This window comes from Struthio camelus, chromosome 2, assembly GCF_040807025.1.
Source record: "Struthio camelus isolate bStrCam1 chromosome 2, bStrCam1.hap1, whole genome shotgun sequence".
Classification (NCBI taxonomy): domain Eukaryota; kingdom Metazoa; phylum Chordata; class Aves; order Struthioniformes; family Struthionidae; genus Struthio; species Struthio camelus.
The window spans coordinates 94,239,547-94,260,269 of record NC_090943.1 but is presented as its reverse complement, the minus strand read 5'-3'; the positions used below and the strand labels follow the sequence as shown (position 1 = coordinate 94,260,269).

General features: G+C 41.9%; 1 protein-coding gene across 8 annotated transcripts in view; it reads left to right on the top strand.

The window, feature by feature from the left end:
• Positions 1-20,723, top strand: part of SLC66A2 (solute carrier family 66 member 2) — a 67,335-nt gene that overhangs the window by 31,313 nt on the left and 15,299 nt on the right. For all 8 annotated transcript variants that reach the window (XR_011139021.1, XR_011139019.1, XR_011139020.1 and 5 more), the window contains one exon: positions 14,738-14,954. Coding sequence is in view for 4 of the 8 variants with exons in the window: in XM_068931618.1 (XP_068787719.1) it covers positions 14,738-14,954 (217 nt within the window). In the remaining 4 variants the exon portion in view is untranslated. The remainder of the gene's footprint in view (positions 1-14,737; positions 14,955-20,723) is intronic.

Sequence of the window (20,723 nt, the reverse complement as noted above, 5' to 3'; positions counted from 1 at the left end):
TAATAGCTGCTTAAAGCTATCTGTTTTTTCTGTAACTCATTGCAACTCTAAAGCATGACAAGAACTTGGGAGATGAGACATTTTAAATATTCAAAACATCTCTGTTTCTTTGGTTAAGGTATATGACTTTTAGGATGTTATTTTACATCAAAATCAAGACCAGTATTGCTGTTTTTCAAATGTATAGACTTCTTTGTTTTTAAATACCCTTGAGCAGCCTTTGCAGGCTTCCTGCATTTTGTTTTTTTGTGTGTGTGTGTGAGCATAATTAATCTTTAAATATTGAGGTCTACCTTTATATTTGTGAAAATAAGCATTCTTGTGTCCTCTCCTCACTTACAGTGACTTTTTAGTGAATTAATTGGTGAATGTCACATACTGTGCAGTTGTTAGGTAAGGAAGAATTCTTTCTTATTATGATTATTATTCTCCATTTTTGTATAGCCTTTGAAAAGAAATGGTTGAGCTCTTGAAATTCTCTCCTCTGCTTCCTCCCTCCAATTTTTTGGCCCGTTCATACAAGCCATCAAACCTGCTGCCCTCTTTATAGTCTTTCTGCCCCTTGGCATGTAAAAATCAAAAGCAATCAGTTCAGAAAACTTCTTTTACTTTAAATTCCTTGCAGGGGCTTCAGTGGTTTTTGTGTGTGTGTGTGTGTGTGTGTGTACTCCCTCATGCTTTTCTTCACCCCAGGTCGTGAGTAGGATGTAGTAGAAAACCTAGTAACTCTGCACTGAGGGAATAAAGCAAGCTTAATATCAAAATGACTTAAATAGTCTTATCCACAAATTCCTAATTAAATTTCTCTGTAGAGTAAATGTTGAAGACTGTGCAGTTTTGTTTTTTTTTTTTTTTGGTGTGGCTCATCTGTCACAGTTCCCCACATGCCCAAGAGGCTGAGCAAAGGATGTGTAAGGAACATAACAAAAGGGGATGCAATTGCTGCATCCCTCAAGAGAAAGGGACCTTACCCTGTAGTGGCAGAGTCATCTCACTGGTAAGCACTGCCAGCACCGTCTTCTGCCTCTTTTAGTTTGGAGGTAATTTTTTTTGTCATTGTTGCTTAAGCTAATTATATTTATAAAGGGGCATAAAAGCCAAAATGTTTCGCCTCCGGCAGCGGCTGCATGCCAGAACGTTTGGCAGCAATGCCAGCCTAAGTTATTCCTGACTCCTTTCTCTTTTTTTCGCCCCCACTCATTCTTGCCTTCTCAGTTATGCTCCCTTATTTTGAACCAAATAAGGGAGAAGATCTGGCTTAAAATGCAGGCTTGTTCTGTTTTTGCAGTAGAATTTTTAAAAAAGAAGGCCAGAGAAAAGCCCCTGTTGTGGGGCTTCGGTGAGACCCACGGCAGGGCACTGAACTGTTGCGCTGCTGTAGCATGAGGGAGATGAGGGCCTTAAACTTCTGCTTGGGAATAGGAACAACTTGTGAAAGGGTTACCTGTATTGTTGCTGAGCTCTTAATGACAGAGCAACTTAAAATTTACTGCCGTTACCTTTCTTTCGAAAACTTGAAGGGGTCTTGACTGATGGAGCATTAAACTGCAGACACAAGATGTTCAGAGACTCAGTGGTCTTCAGAAGTGTGTCTTGCATAACAACTACCAGTCATGTCAAAGCAGGAATCTGTCTGTGGTCAAACTAAGCAGCTGGGAAGTTGAAGAGGAAATTCTGTTTTAGGGTAGCTCTGTTGCAGTTGGCTCCTCCAGTTACAAGTGGTGTAATCAGTAAGGCAGTTTGCAAGCACTCAAGTGAAACTCTGCCCTGGCTTCCAGCCCTAAAAATTCTTCCTGCTAATGCAGTGAAGTCATTTGTGTGGAAATGCCTCCTGTTTGGTCATTGTAGGCAGTAATTTAGATCTACGGAAATGCCTGCATATATAGAATAACTTTTGTAAGCGAATGCTGCAGACTTTTTATATTTTACTCTTTGTAATTTGAATTTTTTTTTTTTTTTTTTACTAGTACAACTTTCTTCTCCTAAACTCATGGCTCTGATATATCACTCCCTGTCTTTCAGTTATTCCCTCTGGAATGGTGGATGAGACCATATCTCTCCATCTCCTTGCTAATGCTATGTAGATACTGGGAAACCTTTGGCTACCTGAAAGTTCCTTTTCTCCTTTCCCTAGAAAGCCATAGGGGGAGTGAATTTATTTCCAGCTTTATCTACCTGGAAAACAATTTTCTTTTTTCTAAATAGATGTGTTTCCATAGTCGCCTTTACAAATGCCCATACGCTTACACAATGTTAATGCTAACTACTGAGAAATTGCTAGTTGAAGTCTTCCAGATAGTACTAGCTGGGAATTTGTGCATTGATTGTTGGGGAAAAAGGTTGTCAGTGGTGAATGCTGACGTGTTCATGCAAATTGGTTTCAGTGAATTTGTTTGATCAAATTTGTTCACCTAGAAAAGACAGGTTTTACAGTGAGAGGAGGGGCCTCCTGACCTGAACGGGTAACAGCCTAATGACTGAGTGCCTACTTAGGACAGAGGAAAATCTAGGCTGAAAGTCCTTGTCTCAAATCGGACAGGGTAAAAATTTGAACCTGTTTCCCAAATCCCATCTGTCTGTCTCTCTCCTCCTCCTCCCCTGCCCCTGACTTTAAAAAGTCTTGCTTTTGTTCCAGTATAGAACAAAAATTTAGAAATACCGATTTCTTTTTTCAAAATAGAATTCTTGTTCTCCAGCCTGCCCTACTCCTAACTACAGCTGATATTTAAAAGTAAGCTCTGTGGATTGAGTAGCTTGTGCAGTCAGCTTGAGATATTTGTATCTGTAACACCATTCAAATAATTAAAGAAAACACGGCTAGCATTGTCACATGTGAGACAAGGGCTGGAGCAGGGGCTCGAGGCAAGCCAAAAAGACGAAGATTCTTTTGCTAATTTTCTACATGCTTATGATTTTTGAAGTGTTAAACTATTGATACTGAAAAGGAGTCATTCTGAGGTTAACTTAGGCAATCGCCAAGAGATGTTGAGCAGGCTACTTGACATAATTTTAGCAAAGGAGGCGGCTGCACAGAGCATTATTCTTTTTGGATACTAAATTAGCATGGCCAGTTTGGGGGCCAGAATTTGTCTTGGCTGGTGGTGTGTTACCTAGGAAACAAGGATTAAACTTTCAGAAAGAAAAACCAGGAGTGAAGAGAGGAGTTTATATTTTTAGGAAGACTGTTTAGCTTTGTCTTGTGTACATACTTATGCATGCCCGCATGCTTGGCTTCAGTATCTGGAAAAAAAACCCACAAATGCTTTCTTTCTGTGATATCCTTACAATACAAGAGGCAGGGACTCAGGTATGTCAAGCTCAGAGACCGTTTCTCTTTTATGCAAGTTAATGGCTATTCAGCACTTTTCCAAGAGATCTGCAGTTCAAAAGGAGTAGTAATAGTTGAAAGTTACTGCCAAAATTCCTGGGAGTAACTTGCTGTACTATGCATGCAACCTTTGTACTGCCAGGCAATGTGGTGTCTGGGGCAGCCTGCATCTGGGCTAATGCAGTCTTGGCTTTGTAACATTCAGAATAATTTTTGTTCATCTCTTTAAGTCTAACTGCAGTCCTCGAATGAAAGAGAGTATTCTAAGTGCATTTTTTTCCCTAATATTATAATAGTCTCAATACCTTTAGAGACTAAGACTTCAAATGATAAGTTTCAGTAGTATTCAAATTAAACTATTTTCATAGTTTATAACTCCAAACTAAGAGAATTCAGAGCCAAGGTTGCCTGTACTTAATTGATTCCATTGCAGAACAAACAGTCTTTTGTCTGGAGTCCTTTGTGTACTGCCTGATGGGCTTGTGGGTGATAGCTTAGATAAACCGTGCAGAGGATAATGTAAGATATTGTTAAAATGATTATAGAAACAGTAACTTGGTACTACACGTTCTTCTTGCTGTGACGTTCACATCATCCCTGCTTAGCTTGTTGTCAAAAAAATAAGTCTCTTCCTCTTGTTAGCGCAGCAATGCATATCTAGCCAAAGAAGACCGAGCTCGGCTCTAATCTGCTTCCATCGTTATTGTTGGGAGTGAAGGTCTCGCTCAGAACTGTTCTTGCAGGTGAAGAGCTGGGGGATATTTTGTTTGTTTTTGCTTGACTTGTTTGAGGACAAGGAGGTCTTCACGTAGGAAGTGAGGAGCATCTGAGAAGTGTGTAGTACAAGTGTTCACCACCCGCCTTTGTTGAAACTGTTTCTGCTGTAGTGTTCCTGGGCTTCCTGTGTCTCTTAGGCCCATGTGGCTCCTTGAGAGATTTTCCTCCTGAAGTCACTGTTGTATATGTCTCAAGTGGTTTCTAAAGCTTTCTATGCCTCTTTCATTCAAGCTTTCAAATACACAGTTTGTTTTCCAGCTTGTTTCCTGTAGCACTAATTCCTTTGAGTCACAGACACCACATTTCGGTGACTTTCCTCTCCCCATTATCTGCCTAATTATTGGACTGCTGTCCTTTCTCAGTCTTGTAGTCAGCTATTAGCTGCCTTTTCTAGCTGTTGAGATATTCTGATGGAGATATTGACTATGGAGAATGAGAAATGCATTGGAGGAGAAAGAGGAGAGCCTGTTTCTGCTCTGAAGAGGCAAAAGTAGCCATAACGCAATACATAATGAAAGTAGTGATGTTACTGAGAGGGCTAATTTCCACAGAGGCGTTACAGTTCTTTAACTACATTGGTTTAAGTATATTGAGGCTAAAGTTAAGTGCATTATCCTAGAAGCTTTATGAGTATGTATCTGCGGAGGTGCTTATCTTTCTCTCTCCTGATCTTACTAGCCTGCTCTAGGAGTTTGAACTTGGTGTTCTCCCCCAACTGGATTTGGGAAGAAAACAAAGCTGAGTTTAGAATGCATGTGCTGCACGAGGATAAACTGGTAGGGGGTTGCAAGTGCACCCCCTGCAAGATTGCCTTGAAAGCACCTGCCATTTGGGGAACCCCCAGAAATGGTCTTGCTTTGGAAGAGCTGGATTTCCCAGCTTAGTCCGTGCTCTCTGGCAGCCTCTGAGGCCAACCAGTAGAGCCACGTTCACAAATATAATACTGAACAAGCTCTTTGTATTAGAACAAAAAAACTTTGTTTTTTCCCTGCCTACTTCTGTAATTTTGCTTTCTTGTCAACATTTATAACATTAGTAGTAGTGTAGGGAAGAGGTATGTATGTTTGTGCAACCATATGTATGTGTATATACAAATACACACACTCAAAAATTCAAATTTTGGCAGAGGCTGGTCTTTGGTAACGGTGCGGCAAGTCATGGAAACAATTCTGCGTCCCTTTGTAAGACAATGTAAAATGTCAAAGATGAATTAAAAGTAGGTACTTCTGAGTTCTTTCAGCTTAGTTCTGTGGGTTTATATAACTGCAGCTTTCTCTGAAATGGCTTCTTTTTCTTTGTACTTTGATGCTCTCATAAACTTCAGCTAAATACAAAGAAATTATGCTGCTGACAGTGCAGCAGAGGCTGTCAGCTGCACAGGAGGTGCCCAGGAAAAGAATATTTTGTTTTAGGTTTTCATTTTTAGTTGTCTTGTATATTGTTAGCAGCAGGGGTAAAACTTTCAGACCAAGTGTAACTTTTTAATTGGCATTCTTTAGGGCTGACAAAATGGTCAATATAGTTATTACTGTTACTTGTTTATCTCCAACATCACTGTGCTAAGTGGAATTCAAAAGGCTTCCCTTAAACCAAAGGCCTTAAAATCATCAAAGTAGCAAATTAATAGTGCGTTTATGAAATAGACCGTGGTTTGTTTGGCTTTGGTATATACCTGTGTGTGTGTGTGTGTGTGTGTTTTAAATAGTTGTAACTAATATACGAATCCTCCTTGTCCCTTAACTTTGCAATTACTAATTTCCATTGGGGAGGTGACAGAGTGGATCTTACAGGAACTAGATGAGGGGGCAGGGCGGTTGTTGATAGCTGGAGATACGTTGTGCTGGGGGACAGTATGGAAGACACATGAGAAGCTCTGACATGGGGATGGTGCTGGAATAAAAAAGAGGCAGGTTTCATCCTATTCATGTATAATTTTGTTGAGTAGGAGGCAGAAGAGTGGGGAATAAGCCTGTGATGGTGGGGGAAGAAACATGAATGTGGTGTGACAAAACAGAGAGCCAGCATAAGAGAGTATAAAAGCTAGTGGCACCACAGGAAATGAGGCAAAGAGGAAACAAGCCAAGTGGTTGCCTTCAGAGTAGATGTGATGAATAAGGGAGACGGAAGTAATGTTGATGTAGAGAAGGTTTCATCAAACTATAGCTGCTAAACTGGTGCACAGCGTTCCTCCACCGAGTAACCAAAATCTCCAGAGAAGTTTTAAAAACAAAGTGTCTTTGTGTTAGAGTTTGAGGTGTTGAGTCTTTAAGGTTTACTTGGGTCAAGTTTTCAGGCTTTTTCCACACAGTTAAGGCTTTTTCCCCCTCACATGAAAAACTGTTGATTACTTTTGTTAACCCAAGGACTTTGTGCTGGGACATTAAGAAAAGTCAAATACTAAGAGTTGGCGTTGTTGGTAGTCTGACATGAATCTAGATATGGCCAAAGTGGTTAAACTGGATGAGAAAGGAACTGTGTGGGCCAAAGGAACTTAAAAATGGATTTGGTTAGATGACAGTTACTTGCTTTGTGCAGATTAACGTTGATATTTTCTGATGGTTCAAGACCCTCTGGAATACTTTGCCTTGCATCCTAGAAGTGTTAGAGAGAGAGAGAGAGAAGTGATGGTATTTGCATCCTACCTGAGATGAAGGCCAAATAAAATTGCCTCTAGGACAGCAATGTTATAAGATTAAGAAAAATGGAGAAATGCTGAGGATGCAGATACTTAAATATGCAGAGGTACAGAAATTCCTAGGTCACAGGCCTGAAGGAAGAGCCAGAAAACAGCGAAAGTAGCATCTGCAGAGAGTCTCTGGAAGGTGAAGGGTTCTTAATTGTTGTTTGGATCAGTTTTTGGTGCTAAGCTCTCATTTCCTCTTGAGTCCTTCTTCAATCCTAGCAAGTGTAAAAGAAATATTGGCTTCACACAGCATGTTGCTGGTTTCTATCACTTCTTAAGAAAGAAAGAAAGAAAATGTAAATGTATCAGATCTTTCTCTCTCTCTCTCTCTCTCTCTCTCTAATGCTGCCTGCTCTCTTCTTTCTGAAAGGAAAGAAAAGTGCTTAGCTGGATGTATTATAGTTGATGAGTACAAGAAAAGAAGTTATGGATCACGCAGTAACAGTTATGTGGAGCCTTCCACCTCTTGTAGCCCCAGTTATTTCTTTGGTGCCCTATTGGTAGGGGTACACAAATTTCAGCATGGAGGATCTGAAAAAAACTACCTACTAGCTAGAGAGCTGTTTAGAATAAGCAAGGTGGGAAATGCTAGCCAGCATGTTTGTCTCTAATCCTTCTGCTATCTTGACATGAGGCATCCAAAATCAGGATTGTGAGGGAGATAGATAATGCCTGAGACACAGAGGGATTTGTCACCGCTGGAAGACTGCAGGCATCCTCTGCCTGTTCAGAAACCAAAGCCTGGGTCCTGCTCCTGCCTTAAAAATTCTTTTCAGTGGATGTGACAAAAGATTTGCGGGGGAAGGGGTGGTTTCACTTTATTTTAATATGCTACTGCTGAGTGCAGTGCCTGTTGTGTAGCTTAGAGCGTTCAGTCAAGATGCGAGAGATTCGAGTTCCCTTCTTTTTTCAGCCTGGGGATACAGATGTGCATCTTGCAACTGTCCGAAGAGTTGCCCTTGTGGCAGGCCAGGATGAGGAGGAGCGTCATGCTTGCATGCTGCTCGGAGCTGAACCCCTTGTACAGCAGAGCCCACAAGTTATTTGAGATGAGCAAGGGTGAGAGGGAGCCTGCCTCACTGTAGCTCCTAGTTAAGACGTACAGACAGGACATGTGGTTGTAGATTCCAGCTCCTACGTCCTTGAATTGCATGTGAGTTTTACAGAAAGCAGGCAATGGATCGTGGACCTGAAGTAACCTGTAGGCATGACTGCATTTTGTAACTGTTCCAGGTCAGTTGAATTACCGTTATCAGGGAGTTTCACTGTGCCTAAGCGCTTGGGTTTTGGATCCCCATGTTGTGCAGGTAGGTGCTGGGCATCTGACTGCTGAGGCTGCGATCCTTTGATCATTGCAGGAGCAGAAGTGCAGCTGTGACAGGAGCAGCTGGGTAGGATAAGCAGGCACCGTGCTCCAGGGCTGAGTGATGCCAAACAGGTTCTTTGAACAGGACTGCAGTGTCCCAAAGCGCCTGACTTAGCTGTAATGAGGGGAGGAGAATTAACTACCCAGACATCTGTTTAGGAAGGCACTCGGGAATAGAGTGTGTCCAGCATGCTCTCATAATGAATTAGTGATCAGTGTTTTGATAGAGAAGGTCAAGGAAGCAACTAGACTTTAGGGTTTGATTATGGGAGGCAATTTGGGTGAATGGTTATGAGTTGATGATGTTTATAAGAAAGGGAGGAAGAGAGCGCAGCAGAATAATAAGAGTAGACTTAAAAGCAGCCTTCATGAGAAGGAAAGATTCGTATCCTTGATGAAGTATACAAAGGGCTCAAATGCAAACTGTCCCACCTTGTAGAGAAAAGACAGGGAACGTAAGGAGCTTAGTTAAACTGCAAGCTCTTCCTTGGCCTCAAATGCAAGAAGGAAACAAACGAAAAATGGAAACTGGGTCAATGACTAAAGGCGAGTATAAGTAAACGTAGTGCAAAGATGTAGGAACAGAATTAGAAAGGTCAAGGTACAAAATGAGATGCAACTAGCAAGAGAAATTGAGAGATATAATAAATCATTTTTAGGATGTCAAAGTCTTTGCTTCATTTTCCCAGAAGGAACTAACATGATAGTTGGCCTATTGGAAAATGCTTCTTGGCTAAAAATAATGTTACTGTTTGGAGCTTTGTGATATCCTGAAGTGAAAGTTGACACTGTGGAATCTGCTTTGTGTCACATGGCATTTATTCCTCACCAGAATCTTGAATTTTCTACTTGCATTTTGGCTTGGCTAGTGCTAATTAGGGTTATTTGCAATGCTGTCTCTGCCTGCTTTACATTTTTCATATCTGACATCCAATATGTCTCCCAAGAGGAGGCCTTTTAATCTCATCTTTCTTCACCCACAAGCTGTGTAGACTTTTCTCCAATCAGTGCACAAAGGACCTACTGAGCTGGCCCTTCCCCCAGCAATAGGATTTTCCATGATAAATCTCTCATCTGTCAATGGATTAACATGTTTAAAATGTAGCTTGTTGAGTGGATTAAATAGTTCGGGCATGGTAATAGGATATATATCTATACCTTTCACTGCAGTAATGCCAGTTCAGATCAATTCAGGACATTAGTGACTGGGAGTTACCGTTTGCACTGCATCAAGTGAGTATGGCTACAAACCTGTGTCGTGAATTCCTCTCTGGACAGGATGGGGAGCTAGTGAATAGAGTGAACTGTGCAAGCGATGCCTCCCCGTTTCAGAGAAAAGAAAAATGTGTTTTTATATTTACCTTGGACACGTTTTGAGATGTTTGCTGGAAATATATTGGGGTACAGTGGGATTTTCTTATTTTGCCCTTAAAAAAGGGCAGGGGGTGACTTGCAGAAGGGGCAGAAATACCAGTATCGTGTTTGTTTTTTCCCTATGATTTTCTCCGGATGTGGATAATGTTTGCAGTGATTTTTATAACTTCTGTTCCGTTCTGTATCTCAGATGAAATAGCCCATGGTTTTGATTAGTATCTTCAGGGTATCTCCTGGGGGCAGTTGTTGGAGCTGTCTGCCTCTTCCCTGTGCTAGCAATGAGACTGGTCTGCCTGTGTGGCTTTTGCTTTGTTCCTTTTTTTTCATGTGCCTGCCTTGTTTTGTTTTTGTTGTTTGTTTTGTTTTTTAAGGGGTGATTCCCTTTTATCTTTAGGCATTTAAAAGTTTTTTTCCTTGCATATGCCTCTTGCAGTACTCAGTCCAACCAGCATTTGTTTCTTTGAAAGTATACAGCTACTATTCTAGAACTAATATGTTTGGACCCCCTTGAGAAGGGAGCCACATGGAAAAACGAGTCACCCTTTTGTGTTTTCAAACCTTGAAGCGATGGGTGTGTGTGTGTGTGTGTTTTTTTTTCTCCTCTGAATTTTTGAAGCCATTTGTCAGAGATGAGCTTCAGAGCTATGGCTAAAAACAAATGATTATGCAGCAGATCAGTTCAGCAGTACAAATAAGGGCTTGATAAACTATGATCCATGTGAAAGGATAGATGCGCCATCGTCTGTCTGTCTATTACAGAATCTCAGAATGGTTGAGGTTGGAAGGGACCTCTAGAGATCATCTCGTCCAACCCCCCTGCTCAAGCAGGGTCCGCTAGAACATATTTCCGAGGATCACATCCAGGCGGGTTTTGAATATCTCCAGGGAAGGAGACTCCACCACCTCTCTAGGGCAACTTGTTCCGGTGCTCAGGCACCCTCAGAGTAAAGAAGTTTTTCCTCGTGTTCAGACAGAACTGCCTGTGTTTTGGTTTGTGCCCATTGCCTCTCGTCCTATCGCTGGGCACCACGGAGAAGAATCTGGCCCCATCCTCTGGACACCCTCCCTTCAGATACTTACACACACTGATCAGACGCCCCCTCAGTCTTGTGTTCTCCAGGCTGAACAGTCCCAACTGTCTCAGCCTTTCCTCACAGGAGAGGTGCTGCAGTCCTTTAATCATGTTAGTAGCCGTTGGCCGGACTCGCTGCAGTAGCTCCACGTCTCCCTTGTACTGGGGAGCCCAGAACTGGACAGAGTACTCTGGGGGTGACCTCCCCAGGGCTGAGTAGAGGGGGAGGATCACCTCCCTCGACCCGCTGGCAGCGCTCTTCCTAATGCAAGCCAGGATTATCGTTGGCCTTCGTGGTTACAAAGGCACGTTGCTGGCTCATGGTCAACTTGTTGTCCGCCAGCACTCCCGAGTCCTTCTCCGCAGAGCTGCTTTCCAGCAGGTCAACCCCCAGCCTGTGTTGGTGCCTGGGGTTATTCTTCCCTCGGTGCAGGACCCTGCGCTTGCCTTTGTGGAACTTCAGGAGGTTCCCCTCCGCCCAACTCTCCAGTTGGATAATATTATTATTATTATTTTTAAGTTCAGTCATTCTTTTACTTGTTGCTGAGAGTAGCTGATAATGCGGAATCTGATGATAGGTAGTATACTAAAAATATAGACTTCTGCATTTGGAAAATACGTCTATTAAATAGATCAATTACTCATTACATATTGAGTTGTTTTTAAGATAATTCAGATGTTTTTCTGTAAGGCTGCTATGAAGGCTGTACTTGTTTTTGTCTCTTTTTATTTCAGTAAAACATTATGAAGCAAACTGTAACAGAAATTAGAAGTTACTCATAACCTAATGTAGTGAAATGGAGACTCCGTATACCATCATCATAGTTTTGAGCAGGAGGCTGAGAGCCGGAAAGAGAATCTCGGTCTCCTTCCTCTCGTAGTAACTTACTCCCCTGCTTCAGCTGAAGTCCTGTTTCACATGATAGTTTTCACATCTATATATGTTGTTATAATAGAAATAATACTCAAGACTTTCAGACAAAAGCTGATGAGTAAATTATCATCATTACCAGATTTCTTGTCTGCCTAATACTAGGTTCAGGAGTGCTAGTGCTTATGTGAATCGGAACGGACTTCAGTACAGCAGCACTAAAGTGTGCACGTAAAGAGCTGACTTCAGTAGGAAGTTACTTCAGTAGTAATCGTGCATGTAAGTGTTTGCGTGGGTGAGGAAGTGTCCATGGGTTTTGTAGCATGCCTCTCGGTAGCGATGTGAGCAGTGAGTGACTCTTCCAGTTCCATGGACTTCTAAAACTTCCATGCTCCCACATATGTTTAGTTTGTTCGTTTCTGTTATGAAAATGACTTTGAGAAAATACAGATTTGGTATATAGTGATGGGTATTACAGAAAGGATCCTTGAGTATATGGAGAATGCAGGAGGAGAAACACAATGTACGTGGGGCAGCTTTGAGAGCTGGGGGGGGGGGGTTAGTAAGTGATGGTCCGAAGGGCCTGCGTGCACAAGGCAGCACGGCAAGCACAGAGCAGAACTAAACCTGCAGAGTCTAAGACTGGAGGTGAAAGGACTGTTTTAGCTATCTCAAGAGCTGAGAGGGTCACTTTTTTGTTGTTTTTTGTTTTATTTTTAGGGCTGGAACTGTCTGGAAGAGTGTGGTTTATGTGTTCTTACCTGCAGCTAGTTGCTAGTGTGCAAGTATTGCTGGGAGTCAGTACCTGCTGAACGCTGTATTGAGTTGAATGACCCTTGCTGGAAGGTAAATGCAGGTTTTCCAGCCAGCACATTCAGAATGCAGGAGGTCTGAATTTGGAGAAGCTCTTGCCCTTTTAAGGGTGGAAACCCAGTACTTTAGCATGTCTGTAGAGGAGCTAAAGGCCGTGTGAGAACATTTTGGAGTCGACTTTAAAAAGAGATAGTTTGGTAAAAGTACCTATTTAAAAGCCATTAGAAGCTCTCCTTTTCCAGAACGGAGGCCATTTTTTTTAAATGGCCTGTCACTTGGTCAACTTTCTCTCTCTTTCTCTTCATCCACTTTTTTTTCTTCAGGTTTATAGTTCTGTCCCCACTGAAAGCCCAAACAGTGTCTGTTGCTAATGTAACAGATGCATAGTGTCAAATCTGTTATGCTGGGTCAGATGGTTTCCTTGGTATTGCTCCTGAACCTGAGGGCATCATGGAAGAATTAAGGTGAATTTACTTTGTTCCCCCCTCCTGCCATTTTATGTGATGCAGATGTAGGTCAGGTGAAGTGGAAGGGATGGGAAATTTGGGGGTCTCTTATTCCTTCTCACCCTGTCAGGGGTTCTTGTTGACTCTGCTTATCCTTCTCTCCAGAAAATGCCACAGGGAAAAATGAAAATTAATAGTGTGCTTCCTGCATTTGTGATTGTGGTTGTCTTATGCTCTCCGTTTTCTACTTAGTTCTTTTTTTTTTCCCTACGTCTCCACAAAGGAAGGCTTTCAGAGAGCTCCAGAAATGCACGTGTGATGCTTGTAACAGGATGCTGGCGCTACCTGTTAATTAGTCTTGTGTCCCTGCCAGTGAGTTCTGAGGCCAAGGAGCCGCTGCCTTAAATTGTTCAAGGTCAACATTGCACTGACAGTGGCTTTGCTGCGGATTATTTAATTTAGTTCTGGGTGGTAGCTGAGGGGGTGATAATGCTACAAAATGCATTATGTTGCAGGTTGGGTGTGGCTTGTGGCTGTTCTCGTCTTCCTCCTTGTGTGGCAAAGTAAAATGATATAGTTGGACACAGAAGTTGTCTTGAGGCTTGGGTTTGCAGAGTCGTTTTGTTTTTTTTTTTATTTTTTATTTTTAAGGAAGTTGGGGAGAAAAGAATGTCCAAGGGCCAGAGTGATAATGATATTGAAGTATCAAAAGATGCAGAAAATGAAGCTGTTTGGCATCTATATGGAGCCTTATGCACCTTAAGTACCTGTACAGATTTGTCTCCCATTTAATTGAATTTGTTGTTAGTGCAAGTCCATTGAGGTCAACCTTTTGGTTGCCTGAATTAACAGCAGAGCTTTTTTGTAGCACTCTGTACTTGCCATGAGGAGGCAGTGACAGACATCTCCTTAGCGACCTGTGGGTGCATTGTGTATGTTTGGGCTGGTTGAAATATTCCTGTTAGAATAGTGGTTCGTCGTCTCGATGATTAACAGAATCCAGTTGGTCTGAGGTAGGTATTTTCAGCTTCCAATGCTTTTAAGAGCGGAAGACTCTCACAGCAGCTCCAAGTGAGCAAGTGAAGCAACAAGTTATTTCAGAATTGTCATTTTTGAAAATTAAGTTGTTGTTTTGCTATAAGCCCATTGCTATTGTATATACATTATTATTTTTCTGTAAGGCAGCTACACGTCTTCCGTAAGCATGCTGTCAACGTGCCAAACAAATGCCGTTCTCAGCTTGTTCTCTCTCTCATTCTCCCCTGAGAGAGGGTGCTGGGTTTTGTGGTAAGGTGTTTTGTTATGATAGAAGTAAAAAAGTGTGCACCCTGTGCCAGTTTCTCCAGGCAAAGGCAAGAATGACGTGCACCTCGCCCTTGAAGCGAGAAGTGGTTCGTGAAGTCTGTGGGAGGTGTTGTGCTGGGGGGGGGGGGTGTCTCCTCAGTCTTGTGCCTCCCTCAGCCAAGCCTCCTGCATTGCAGCAGCTGCGCTGCCCCGGTGGGACAGAGCTGCAGGCTTTAGGTGACCTTCCAAGCAGCCTAGATGGAGGCAGTTTGAAGGTAAAGGTAATGATCCTAAAAGAGTGAGCGCTTATGCTGACGTGCTTGGGGCACATCGAATGTTACGGAGCTTTTTTTGTTAAGGCCTTTCTGTGTTAACTCTGTTAGAGTAACCTCCATGTTTGATACCCCAAGGTCAATGGTTTCTCTTGAAGTCAGCTTTGGAAGTATATTGGTAGTTTGCAAATCTGTATTTTCTTATTTCTTTATTGAATGCCCTCAGAAAAAACGTTTTCCAAAGCAAGTATTCTATATATATATATTTATATATATATTTTTTTTTAATCCTGTCCTTTGACTTTCCACTTCCCTTCCATCCTCCAGGACTGACAGTAGCTCCCTCGTGCTTCACAGTTATCAATTCTATCCTGGTAAGCTTGGGGTGAGATTTAATGAGCCAAGTTGAGAAAAAACATCTTATTCTTCCTCCTTTCCTATTCTGTTGCAGATTTTGACTTGAACTACTTTTGGCATTGGAGCAAGTTTACAGACTACGTGCAGTGTGTCCTGACCTTCACTGGTGTGACCGCTTACATCACTTACCTCTGGCTTGACTCATCTCTCTTTGTTGAAACGCTGGGCTTCCTTGCGGTGTTCACCGAGGCCATGTTAGGTGTTCCTCAGCTCTACCGCAACTACCAGAATAGGTCTACAGAAGGAATGAGGTATAGTGTTTGTCTTAAATGAACCGAGGTTGTATGGAGGGGTAAATCTTCATGTAGCATGGGAAGACTTTTCTAGGCAGGGCAATGTCGTCTTTCTAAGTTTTACCACAAGATAGAGTGGCTGTCCAAGTAGATCTTTGGCCTGTACTAGTTGGCTGTAGCACTACTGAAGGCAATGAGACCTCAGTTTCACCACTGAGATCAACCAATTGTCTGAGTCCAATTACAAATGGAAACTCATTTCAGTAAAATAAACTTCTAAAACTACTGCTGTTGGCTCCGGATTATTTGCTAATTACTGATCTGCCCTCGGTCCCTGATGTCAGCCCAGACACTGACAGATGGCTCACTCCAGTGCTCTCTGAACTGGGCACGCTGTCCTCTGAATTTTGACAGAGCCACAGCACACACACCAGCCAAGATCCTTATCTTCCGACCCATGTGCCCAAACCTCGTTCCTGTGGAAACAGAAAGGAGTGGAGGCAGAGGAGAAGCACCTATGGTGCATGCTTGAGTCTCATCCTCACCTGGAGTCCATGGCTGGGGAGCCTGGGACTGCAACGTATGCGCATGTCCCTCCGTTTAGATACCGAGCTGAAAGCACAGCATAATGATCTTTGTCAGATGTCTCTGAGAAAACTTTATTTCCTCTTGTTCCATGCAGTTATGCATAGACTAGAGCAATTGCCATGTAACTCTAACTTACCACCTGTATCTTACAGGTTTTGAAAGGCCTCTGAGTGTTTGTCTAAATGTTTTTCCTCTGTTTTTCTTCCTGTCTTAGAAGCATAGATATGTTAGTGGATTTTTGTTCTGCTTTTATTTTGTTTTGTTTGTAGTTATGCCTTGATCTTCTAGACCATCTCCTGATGTGTCTGATCAGACAGGCTCATTAGCTTGTAGTGTTAATGCCTACTGTGCGGTTGTTGGGACGGTGTTTGCAGGAAGCTTCTGTTCATACAGCAGCACAGGTGACTAGTCAACACACCAAGAACTCCTTTCTTACTGCTGTGTCTTGCTAATAGCACTTGCTCATTCATCTAGGGCTGAGTAAAACTGCTAATTTTAGAAATCTGTGTCCCGGTGGTAAAATTGTCTTACATTGATTTGCAGAATATTATACTATACAACATTAATATAAATACTGGAATTCAATCCAAGCTGTATTACCCTAGTAATTAGAAATGGAATGAAGATGGTACTAAAGAGAAAATATTTTAAGTCTGTGGCTAATAACTGTCAGTCTAACTCATATTAACTCACCACTTTTTTGTAATGCAGTATTGGTATATTTAACAAGTGACAGTAGTGTTTATTTTTGTGTACAGGCTTGTAACTGACAATTCAAAAAACCTTAAATGTAAGAAATTTACAGTCATGACTGGGAAACCCTCTGTAAACAAGTACATGGTAGGAAACTTTAATCTTGTGCTCACGGTTGGGGGTGTTCAACTAGATTACCTCGTCAATGCTATTCACTAGATATTTCAGTGATAAAACTAAGGTTGCCAAGTTGCGAAGGGAACTCTTGAAGCTTTTTAAGGGAGAAAGAATTCACTGTGTTGCCTCAGTTCATTAGTCTGTAGAACTGATGCAAATTCAGTGCTGTGATCATTGAGTTTAGCTGTTTTCTCTTTTGTTGTTTTGCCTTGATGTTAAACTTGCTGGAAAAATTTTTGCTCTGGACAAAACAAAACAAAGAAAACACCCTAAACTAAAACAATGATGTCCTGTGTCTGCTGGCATTATTCCCTTTGCTTTTTTGCCTTGGCGATACTGGCATTAGCTTCTGAAGTTCTCCAGCCTGAAATGTTTTTGTGGGAATGTTTAGAAATTTACTTTGCTCAAGGTATCTTCTGATGGGGAATCCCCTTGGCACAAGGTGGGTCAGGATTTGTCAATTTGATATGTCAATATATTTACATATTTTGCGTGCACATGCTGCCTTGGAAAGTTGTGTACTTGTGATACCCAAAAGAGAGTTTACCTGCTAGACTCTGCTTTTGATCTGGTTTAACTCTGGTTTAACTCTTCCCTTTGTTTTTTTTTTTTTTTTTTTTTGTCTGAGACTTAAAATGCCATAATGCAGTATTACGATAGCTGCTACCAGATAGTGTTTTGCCTTAACTACTGTCTTGGGATCTGAGTTTTAGTTTTTCAATTTCCTGTATATGCTATGTAGCAAAAGAGGAAGGAAGGAAAGAGAAGCTTTATGCTGCAAAACAGCAGTTTTCTCATGAAGCATTAAGTACACAGAGCTGCAGAATTCTCATTTGAAAACGCTTGGGGAAAGAGTGCTGTGTTTAGTCAAGAAAAAACAGTATAAAACCTCTTGTTCCCTTACCGCCAAACAGAATTGGGTCCAACGACGTCCATCTCCTTATAATGACGTCCATCTCCTTATCAGCTGCACCTGCAAGTTTTCCCCAAAACGTCCCATCCTCTGGTTCTGCTCCGGGGGAAGTATTTTGTGTGGCATTGGACGCTGATGAATCTGGGGACTGCAGATACAGCTTACAGCTTATGGTGTTTTACTGCAGTGCACTGCAGTAAAACATTTATGCTCTTTCTTTTCTCAGGTTATTTTGCAGTTTCATTTAGCAGTGCATGTTGCAGGTACCACGTGTGCTTTCTACCACTATGTGATCCTGAGTTGACTTGACGGTCTCTAAGCGTTACTGGCCTGTTCCCACTGTAAGAATGACTTCTGCTAGTATGTTACCTTCTGTTGAAGGAATTGTTGGAAATGTTTCCTCTGAACTTTCCTTCCTTTGCCTGCTTCTCTTACTAAAAAGATATTAGAGGAAGAGACCTAAGTCTGGGAAGCACTCAAGTATGCATGTAGCAGCCCCAGCCAGGCTAGTTTTAAGACTAAATTTATGAACTTGTATTGGTATTTACCAGATGGGGGCTGGTTGATGCCCACTGGGACTTATTTACGGCTCTGTGCAGAAGTGATGTGCATGTGGTTGTTTACACTGTGGGAAGCAATTGAGCTGGTGATCCTTTGCCCATCAGCTGGGCCATAATGGCAGCTGCCAGACATGCTCTTAGCAGGCCTCAGTGGCAAGGTAAAATAGGCAAGTTTCAAGTATTTTTGTGGCTTTAAGCATAATGGGGAGAGGAAAGAGAATTAAACTCTTTTATTTAGTGACCTTTTGGACAATTACCACATTGTAGTCGGAGGCGGTAACTTCTTAAACTGCACTAATTCTGTCACTTGTGTTGTATGAGTGGAGCCCATGTCCGTGATACAAGCGTCACAGAGTTTACTAGTGTTGGAGCAAGGGTCACTGAAAGGGACTCAAGACTTGGCTAAGAAAAGCAGCAGCATACCTGTGTCTCTGAATTAGAGCAGAATGGGAAATAGCAGCTGATAAGTGTATTTCTACTTTAGCAAATAATGCATTTTCTAAATGTAAACTGACAGAAAAGAAAAACAAGGTTACAGTGTGTGGCCGCATCTGAGCGATGCATCCTGCCAGACTTCTTGGACATTGTCCTGCTTCTGTAAAAAGAACGCAGACAAATAACCCTACAACCTCTTCATCCCAGCCGCTGCTGTTTGCTTAAATGAGAACTGGAGGACATCCTGGTAGACAAACTGGGAGACCACAGGCCAGGAGAGATGCAAATGGGACATGTGGCTTCAGTGGCAGGCAGAATACCCTTGGGAGTCCGTTTTGGAATGGGCTCCATTGTCTCACCTCTGTATTTCAATCTGCTGCTGCCCAGAAAGCCCCCTACTGAAAATGTGCTCAACATCTGAAATAGGCATCCAGAGAAGGGCAACTGCAGCTGATTGGGTTGTATTTCTTGTGACAGGGCAATAGCTGGAGTGAAGGGAACCTCAGGTATGTGTGTTGGAGTGCTACTGAGAATGACCTTCCCGGTTTTTTGCCATCTCTATTCTGCTGGATAAAGTTCCTCATTTCTTAACTTTTACTTCTGCCCTCATTTCTCTCCTTTTCCTCTGCTTTTCCTTCCTTTTTGTAGCAATATCACTAATAAGTCCTCCAGTTTCCTCTGTTCTCTGAGAGAGCAGAGACCAAAGGAAAAGTTGGAAAGAGATGGAAACAATGAAGACAAGCAGGAGATGCATGCTGAGTAATAGCTTTTGTGGAGAGAAGATAGTCTAGTGTGTGCTGGTGACTGAAGGATGGAAAGTTCCCCACAATTAAACAAACAGGACTGATGCTAGTCAAAGGGCTAGAATTTTCCATGCTGTTCTCTGATAAAGTTCCTGAAGACCTTGGAAATTAGTGCTTTATACGAACTTAGAGCTCTGTTCAAGCTGCAGGGTTGGACAGGCAGAACAGGGGAGAGCTGCCTATTCCCTTCGGGAGCTGCTTCCAAAGCCTCTCCTGTAGCTGACTGCCAGTTTTCAGACTGCTCGAGAGGAATCTCATCGCGGCTCCCCCTCTGTCTGTCGAGTTTGGATGACATTGGGTAAAGGGCTCAAAATTTCGACACGCACATACTCACACAGAGCTGGCACAGTCAGTTAGCCTGCTTTCCTGTTCATATCAGCCTGTCTTGGGGAAATTTGGCCTAAAAAGACTGAATGTGGAAAATTTCGGTATTGCATCCAGTCAGATTACAACACAGTAAGATAAAGAAAGTTTGGTTCCTCCTTTGACAGTACTGCAGGGGCCATTCTGATTATTCTGTTAAAGAACCACAAGTCATCAGAGGAGAAACAAGTGGCATTTATTGTCTCACAAGCACATGGAGCCAAGAATTGCAAATTCTAACAATGTTTTTCTATTCAGAAGTGTTTAATGAGTTGTACTGCAGCTTTACAAGCAGGCATTTGTCTCAAAAAAGTTATTTTCTTTGCAGTTTTGCTGTTTAGAGCAAAACAAAACCCTAAATTAGAAAAAACTAGTGAGAGTTGTGGATGTTTCCATTCTGGCTCTGACTATGCATTTACTTTTAAAATAATGAATAAATTTAGTTCCATTGAAGGAGATGTTAGATGCACTCAAGATCGCCACAGCAACTTTATTTACATGTCTATGCATCTTTGTGGAAGTTCAATAAAGGAGAAAGAAAATTTAACTGAAAAAATGATGTAAAAAATACTAGAATGGTGAAGGAAAATTAAAAGTGGAGGATGCAGGCAATAGCAGTATTGATCTTGTATTTTTCCCCTTTTATTTCTCATTGCTACCGCTTACATGAATGAGAGCAAAATAAAAGAAATGGGAGGAGGAGTGAGAGAGGCCTACAAGAGAAATTTTTTTAAAAAAACTGCCTAAACATAAAGTAGATACTGTCTAGCACAATGGTGCAGGATCAGGGACTGACACCAGGAAAGTTGCTGAAGAGAGAGAACGGTTGGCATCATAGCCTCCAGATGCTGATATAAGATAGTGCTATAGGTGTATAGGTATATGGGAGAGGGCAGGCATTTAGTAAAGAGAGCAGATTGCATTTGTGGCTTCAAATCTTCTGACTCAACTGAGCGAGCAGTTTTTCATTACAGAAAGCATTTTATAAACGCTCTTGATGGACTAAATTATAAAAAGAGAAAGTGGTTTTCAAGAGAATAATTAGGAACTAAAAAGTAGAACTGGGACCATGGCAAATGGAGAAATCAAGGTCTTGAGCATGAGCCAGAAAGGCATTGGGTAAATGCAGAATTATTAGCACCACTTAGAAGTGGTTTGTACTATTACTTAATGTTGTATAAAGCCGTCCCCTTTCCTATTGCAGTAAGTTAATCAAAACTGTTCAGTGTGCTTACAAAATGCTTATCTCAAACTA